General features: G+C 48.5%; 1 protein-coding gene across 3 annotated transcripts; it reads right to left on the bottom strand.

Annotated features, from left to right (window-relative positions):
* Positions 1-4,461: 4,461 nt before the first annotated feature.
* On the bottom strand, positions 4,462-7,824 carry LOC109786495 (heat stress transcription factor A-2a). Of its 3 annotated transcripts, XM_040390872.3 has the most exons (4): positions 6,645-7,804; positions 6,476-6,550; positions 5,804-6,175; positions 4,462-5,631 (listed from the first exon to the last, which is right to left on the bottom strand). In XM_040390872.3, the coding sequence occupies exons 3-4, from the start codon at positions 6,152-6,154 to the stop codon at positions 4,870-4,872; spliced, it is 1,113 nt and encodes a 370-aa protein (XP_040246806.1). In that variant the 5' UTR covers positions 6,155-6,175; positions 6,476-6,550; positions 6,645-7,804; the 3' UTR covers positions 4,462-4,869. The 3 variants fall into 3 exon arrangements, with proteins under 3 accessions (XP_040246806.1, XP_020200657.1, XP_073354280.1); XM_020345068.4 differs by lacking the exon at positions 6,476-6,550 and having other exon boundaries at positions 7,423-7,824; XM_073498179.1 differs by lacking the exon at positions 6,645-7,804 and having other exon boundaries at positions 6,476-6,601.
* Positions 7,825-8,143: the final 319 nt, after the last annotated feature.

The following is an 8,143-nucleotide window of genomic DNA, read 5'->3' on the forward strand; positions in this document are numbered from 1 at the left end:
ATTTTTAAGAAAAATGTTGTCCGAATCATGATTCTGGATCGTATGGGAGCTCCGACGCCAATCATATAATCTTAACTACTAGAATCGTGAAAACGTAGATTCTATTAACCAAAATCATAGTATCAGAGTGGTTAGTTTAGAATGCAAAGTCGTAAAATCGTACAATAGATCGTGATAGTGAAACCTTTTTTAGAATCATGGCAAATATTTTTTTGTGCATCATAGCATGGCAATTAAGTTTGCACTCTTTCCATGTTAACAGTTTACAATGTAAAATAATAATAATAATAAATGCAAGTTATGGTGTGTTCCGTGGCAATTTATGTTTTGAATGTCTCCATGATGAATTAAGATGTGTTTTGCGATGGTAATTGGTTACTATTCATTGTGGCAATTTTACATCGTATTTGCCATCATGGTAAACTTACACACATCATTTTGCCACTATCATAATTTTTTAGAATCATGGCAAGTGTTTTTCGTGTGCATGATGGTATTTATTTTAGATAACATAGTTAATTCTCTTTACCACGAGCATTTTTTGTACATACTACGCAAATTATTTGAACATGGCATATGGAAAAAAAATCAAAGCATGGCAAATTAATAAAATATTTTCTAATGTTGACATGGCAAACTCTAGGATTTTTGTTCTCCGCTGATATAAAATTTTGGAAAGTTGTTTGTAAGGTCACATAGCAACTTCAGAACACTTTTTCCGTAAACATGGCAAATTTTGGAACATATTTTAATGCACGCATGGAAATTCTACAAATTTTATTCTACGTAAACGACAACTTTAAAAATTGTTCTTTATAGTCACATGGCAATTTCAAAACACTTTCTTTTCTAAACACATAAAAAAAGACTCCCTTGGCAACTATATGATTTTTGTTCTACACACATGAAATTTTTTTCAACTTTTTTTCCTTATAGTCACATGGCAATTTCAATTTTTTTTCCAAAACATTGCAAATTTATAAATTTATTAATGCTCACAATGCTACTCAAATGAAAATTTCAAAAAAGTTGTTAGTGGCACATTTTCTAAATTAATGGGCCGCTAGTAGGCCCCAATTGTTTTGATTTTTGCAAGCGCAATCAAATTTTTTCCACGATATTTTTGCAACATGAAAAATTTAGTTTACGGGCCATGGCAAATATACTTTATGAACCATGGAAAAGTTACTTTTTGAACCATCGCATATTTCTTTCATTTGGACCATGGCAATTTTATGGAACAATACATGGTACATTGTTTTTGGTTTTCTATCATGACATATTTACATAGTTGGCCATGGCAAATTTATTTATGGTACCATGGCAAATTCATTATTTGCACCATCGTTAATTTTTGGGAACATGACACATTTGTTGAAACAAACCATTCTAAGTTCTTTCTTGTAAACCAGGGGAAAAAATATTGAACATCGCATGGCAATTTTATTTCACGGGAATATTTTCATAAAAATAATTTATTTTTTCCATCATATTTTTACGAAACAATTGCAACTTAGGTTCAAACATAATTGCTAAGTTTTAATTGTATGTGTTTAAGGTATGACATTTTTAGTTTCTCATGCATGGCTATACTTTCATGTATGCCATTTTAGGTAAGGCAAACATATGTTCAAAAATAGCCCGCACTATCATGGCAAACTTACACCGCTTTTGTGTTTTTTTTTGCTCTACATCATGGCAATTTTTCTATAAGTTTTCCTCTCTACATTGGCCATGGCAATTTTACTATGCATGATTTTTTGGCAATGTAGTAGATGTTGACAAAAAAAATTGTATACAACATGGCAATAAATTTGTGTACACATAGGACCATTTCGATTAGTGAGAAGCTCAGTTCATGGGTCATGACGATAGATCATATCGTGTACCAGTGCACTGTTCTTTAGAGATATATGTTCAGTGAACAAGAATGTAGTGAGGGGTGCTACTTTAGTGTTATTCCTAGACTGATGAAGTGAAGACTTTATGCCTCGCTAATAGTGGACCAACTAAGAATGTTTGTTTCTCTTTTCTGTAGATATCTCAATATTCCTTGAAAGCCTTATGAATGGTGGCGAGGATGTGGAAGAACTAGTCATATAGTCCTTTAAGCTTCATTCCTTTTATCGGTTAGCAAGGAGTTTGAAGTTTGAGTACTTTCATTCAGCTTTCGTTCCTGTGGAATGAAGTTGGTTCAGAGGTCTCAAGTAGATCTTCTCAGACAGCGAGTAATATCTCTACTATACTTTCCTTCCACTTTATGTTGAGCAAGTTCACCTGTTAGCTTTCCCGCCAAAGGACAGCAAGCCAGTAATGTGAATCATCATAGTTTCTGTTTTCAGACAAGTACAGCGTCCACCTTTATCACATTACTCCCTCCGTAAACTAATATAAAAGCGTTTAGAATACTAAAATAGTGATCTAAACGCTCTTATATTAGTTTACAGAGGGAGTAGAAAATAGCTGATCTTAAGAGATCTTAAATAAGGGACATACTTTTGCGTATTTCCAAATGGAGCAGAATAGTCATGACAATAGTTACTGTACGTGTCATTGTGATTTTCTGTTTTGTACATTAAATAGTTTTGGACAATTTTTTTTACCTTTTAAATTTTTCTGTGCAAAACGGGATTGTGTTAGGTCAGTAGGCCTAGCAAAAGACCTGTCCGACATGGGATTCACGCTGTGAGGGGCTTTATATCGAACGAAGACGTTCGTGCGGAAAGATCGTCAAGTGAACCGTTCGTTGGCTGCAGGGCTGCTATACATTCCAGGGCTGCTATACATTCCAGGGCTGCCATACATCGAACATCAGATCGATATTTAAGTGCATTCTATCGTTCTTGTTTTTATGAAAAACAAATAATCTGTATTTTCGAACCGGACCACAGCTTTTCATGTTAGAATACTTTGTTTCACATACATAACATTTCTCATTTTTTTAAACTATTATTTGTTTCAAAACTCTATTATGTAAAATAGGCATGTATTTTAAATGGTGCAAATTGCATATTTATATTTATTAAACGCCCTAGACGTTGCAACTTACAACATGGTTAGTTGAGTCAGTCTTATTTGTGAGAGTTACTTAGCGGGCAACAGGAGAAAGTACTATACCATACTTCTAAAAAATGCCTTAAAATTCAAAAAAAAGAGTAACATATATTATTGTGTACCAAATACAGAAAAAAAAAGTGCGGCTTGATGTGCAGAATCAGGTCCGCTTAGGGCATGGCCAACGGAGGCATCGGTTGGTGCTGCCCCATGCCCTCCAGAGACGGTGAGGCGGTAACTTCATCCGGTATCTGCCCAATCTACTGGTCCCAAGCTATCATCTTTGGTGGGTTCCATTTTCATCTCTCTCTTCCAACTTTTTACTCCTTTATTTCCAAGACTAGAAGAGGAGAAGCAGCAGATCTCTCTCCCTACCGCTTTTTGCATCTCTTTTCTGTTTTTTGGACGAGGAGGCTGGCTCTTCTGCAGGATGTAGCTTTAGTCTACCAGCAGCACGTTGCGTCAATCTGGGACCATCCGAACCTAGGTGGCACTTGAGGCACCCGTCCACCGTGTAGCGCTGTACAAGCCCTTACAAGTTAGTGCCATGAGGTGGATCACGCTCTTGTCTGAGTATGTTACGTCTTCCCCCTCAACTGGCGAAGAGGAATCCTACCCTCTCGTCCAGTCCAGGCATGAAACGACGCCACACCGTCAGCGTGGGAGCTAGGAACGGTGTTGACCTTGACACCGAGCATGATCACCTCGCCATGACAATCACTCCTCACTGGTTATACACTGCGCTGCCCCACAGAAGACCATACGGTAAGCGTGAGGAGGTTCAGGGCACGGTGGCTCATGTCGCTGTTCCAGAGCACTTGGGTCTTTCCGACGTACTAGTCTGTTGCCGTGGTATCAGCAATGGTACAACGAAACAGTGGCCTAGACGTTAACGCGGCCCCCGGAGAGAGAGGGGTGGGTGAAAGCTCGCCAAATCCAACCTACCCGCCACTGCATCCATCCAAACAAAGTAGACGCAGCGTGGCACCTCCGGAGTCCCGACAGCAACGCGGACCCAGTAGAATCGAGCGGGAGAGGGGTGGGTGAAAGGGAGGATGAACGGGGCAGCGGCGCAGTCTGAACGAGAACCGCCGGTGTGGTGCGCGCATGGGGAAAATCAAACCCGCTGACGATGACAAGCCAGCCTTTCCTTTTCATTCCAGACTTTCTTCCCGTACGACCATGAAAACGCCGAGCGAGCTCCACTAGCTTCGTGTAACTTCTGCTGCAATCTACTCTCTCCATTCCAAAATAGATGACCCAACTTTATACTAACTTTGTAAAGTTAGTAGTATAAAGTTGAATCATCTATTTTAAAACGGAGGGAGTATCTACTAGCACTCGCTTTGCCTTTGCCCCTTCCATGGCCTCGTCGGTCGGGAACGAACCAGGATGGATGGATCGATCTACGTCCAACTTGGAGTACTTAATCCGGTAAAGCCTCGGAGCATTATTCCACCACGCCAGGCAAAAGGCGCTGGCCCCTTTCTGTTTCGGGCAACTTGCGCATGCAGGCCGCGGGGCCCCGACAACATGTCAGGTACTACAACTAGCAATAGAAAATGAACAAAGCAGACCAGCCCCCAACGCCCATGGGGGCATGGAGGCAGCACTACCGCTACCACCACCACCACTACGCCTACGGTCTACCCCACGACGTTCGACGTTCTCCAGCGGAAACTTCTTGTTCTAGAACCTTCTTATCTTCTTTCGCTCACTGCTGGGGTTGTCACTTGTCAGGCTGCGGCCCTACGTTGTTCTCCAAGCGGCAGCAGATATTTCTCGCTCTAGAACCTTCTGTCTTCTGTTCTTCCTTCACTGGTGGCTGTGGGGCCGGTTCGGGCTGAGGTGGTAGAGGCTCTGCACCAGCTCGTCCACCTCATCGTCCACGTCGTCGTCCACCTCGGCGCCGCTCGCCTCCCCGCCGCCCCCGCCAGCCTCCCGATGCCTCTCCTCCAGGCCCAGGCTCAGCAGCTCCTTCCAGAAGCTCTCCGTGTCCTCGCCGTCCGCGCGCCTGCCGTCACTGCCGTCGGCGAGACCAGGGCCGTAGCCTCGCGCCGCGGCGCTGTAGCTTGCGGCGCTGCTGGTCTCGCCGTTGCGGGGGAGGAGGTACTCGATGGGGCGGCCGCGCTTCTTGGAGAGGAGCGCCTCCGCGAGCTCCTTCCGCCGGCTCTGGTCCTGCCGCTGCACCAGCATCTGGAGGAAGCTGGGGCTCTTCATGGCGCGCGCCAGGAACACCGTCATCTGCTGCTGCTTCTGCTCCGTGGCGGCGAGGCGCGCCTCCATCTCCTGCATCTGCGCTCGCGTCGCCTGCTGCTCCTGCCGCAGCTTCACCACCTCCGCGATCAGGGTGCCCTTGTCGCGCTGCAGCCGCTGCACCTCGCCCTCGGGCCCGAAATGCCCCACCTCCAGGCACGCCCCCTGCTGGCCCTGCTGCTGCTGCAGCAGCAGCGCCGGCGTGCCAGACGGCGACGACTGAGGCCGCCGGCGCCTGATCGTCTTCAGCAGCTCCTTCTGGCCCCGCAGGAACCCCTCCGCCGCGAACTCCCACCTGTCCGGATCAACCTTCCTGAACCCCTGCGATGCAACACAAACAACCCAATCGGGTTGAGTTTTTCTGGAACAATACCAATTAGGTTCCGTTCGAGCTACATTGCATCACATTTTGCCAATCAATCGCCATGGATAGATGGATGGATGGACACTGGTACGGCAAGAACAATGCGTGCACTGATCGGCAGAAACTTACATAGGTGTTGAGCTGGCGGACGAAGCTGGAGAAGTTGCAGTGCTTGAAGTAGCGGGGGAGGAGCACCATGGAGAAGGCGTGGGCGTCCCACACCACGAAGCTGCTCCCGGCGACGCCCCACGACACGATGGTGTCCGTGCTGTGGTCGTCCACCACCTCGTACGTCTTGTTCAGGAAGGGCGTGGGGCCCGCCTCGCCGAGGCCGTCCATCGGCCGCGGCAGCTCTGCCAAGGCGCCGCCGCCGGCCCAGGAAGATTGGGAAGAGCCCCAGGAAGACGGCGAGTAGCCATCCGCTGCAGCTCCGGCGAAGTCGAATTCCTCCTCTTTCACAATGCCGTGAAAGGGATCCATGATCAAACGACCAAACAAACTCTAGAGAAAAATTGGACAGAGGGGATTACTGAGCACCGGTAATCGATCGGACCAAGGAAAACGAGGTCCAGAAAGAATCAAGAACCGGCCAAAATTAACCGAAGGCGATCTTTGCTAGAAAAAAAATGTCGCCCTCCAGACTCCAAAGAAGCAAACCCGAAAGTTTCTGAATCAGAATACCAAAAACAAAATTCAGAACCACAAGACTAGCAATCAATTACGGGCTACCCAAAGGTCGTTGCAAAATAAAGGGGAAAAGAATCTGTAGTAGTCAAAGTTTGAGCAATCGTCTGAACTAACAATGCTGATTGACCAATTCAGGGGATCTCCGCTTCTCCTAAAATGGCAGAGCTCCCCATTGACGCCCAGAAGCAGCTGCAAGAGGAGGGTTGGAGGAGGCCAAATGTAAAATCGGAGAGTACAAGAAGAGAGAAGCAACAAGGACGGAGAGAGAAGAAGCAGAGCAGACCAGACCAGACCGCAGACGGAGAAGAAGGGAGAGGAAAGTACAGTACTATCCCTCTAGGCTTCGTACTTGAGGCGCTTGAGCGAGCTCGTCAGAAGAGGCGCACGGTCACCGCCCATTTATACAGCCCGTACCAACCCCACCCGGGCTTCCAATTCCGAAAGATCGAGACGGTTCTGGAAGGATTGGAACCATCCGAGGGGCTTATCCTGTGACGTGGCGGGGGAGCGTTCTGGAAGGCCCGGAGGGGGGCGATGGTTCTGGAAGGGTCGAACAAGTAGCCGCTTATCTTATTGCAGGTTGCCGGCGTCGCTTTGCGCCAGCCGGGCGGGACCGGGCGGCCATTGACCGCCGCCTCCGCGCGGAAAGCGCGCCAAGTTGGCTGGCCGCGTGGCGAGCCCTCGTGATGCGATGCGTCTACAGTGGCCGTGGTCGACCGGGATATTTCCCCCCGGGGAGGTCGGCGGCCTCGCTGTCGACGCCCCGGGTGAGGAGGGCGTACGCACGCGCTTTCTTTTTCGCCTGCGAGGTCAGTTGTTTATGCGGCACGGTGAGCTTTTGCAGCGGGGAAAGCTTACGCGGCGTGCCTTGTCTGTTGCGGTTGCACGGGAGAGGACGAGGCATGGGGATTTTTCTATCGAGGTCGCCTGGAAGGGGGCTCTGGGCCAGCTCCGAGCCATCACAATCGGCCCAGAACTTCCTAGTACGAGAGAGCAGTGCCATTGTGATTCAGCCCGTTGTAGGAGGAGAGGATCCGGCCTGTACGGCCTTTTCCGTTTACCTGCGGACGCCACGAACGAGCGAGCGAGGTCTGGCGCGCTTGCCGCAAGACCGCGGCAGAGAGGCCACGAACTGGGCGGGCTCGCTAGGCCTTCTAGCGCGCGCGCGCGCCGGGCATCGTTACGCTTGCTCTCGGGCTCGTCGTGCGCGCGGCGCGGCTGCCGTCTCCACCTCGGCGCTCCGGCCACCGGCGCCGGTGCGGGCCGAGGCGACCTACTGGCCACACCCTGGCCGCGTCTGGACGTGCGGCGCCACCGTGTGGGCTGCCAGCGTGCGCCCCGGTGCGCAATGCTCACCATCGGCACACCACGGCAACCGGCCTTCAACCCTCCGCTCACACTCGTGGTTGCGGACGGTGGGGAAAATGAACACACGGCTACCTCACACCCAGAAGCTCGACCTCGTCCCCCCACATTTCTCCTCTCGTCGCCATATATAGATAGAGGGACGGACAGCCGCTTAAACGGTGCGGTGGGCGCCGCGCGCTGGCCATTGGACACCTGTGTGGTGCAAATCGCTTGCAGCGGAGATATTTTCGCCGGAGTGGAAAAGGAAACCGAGCATTTCTCTCGACTTTTCTTTATCGAGAAGGCCCAAACGAAGGCCCATGACTTCACGAGAAACCGGCTCGTGACTTGAAAAAAACGACAATGTTAAAATCTGACGTCAGATTAAAATCAAACTTTTTATTATGGCAAATTGTAGTAAAGCGGCATGACAAT

Source organism: Aegilops tauschii, chromosome 5 (genome assembly GCF_002575655.3).
Source record: "Aegilops tauschii subsp. strangulata cultivar AL8/78 chromosome 5, Aet v6.0, whole genome shotgun sequence".
NCBI classification, from domain to species: Eukaryota; Viridiplantae; Streptophyta; class Magnoliopsida; order Poales; family Poaceae; genus Aegilops; species Aegilops tauschii.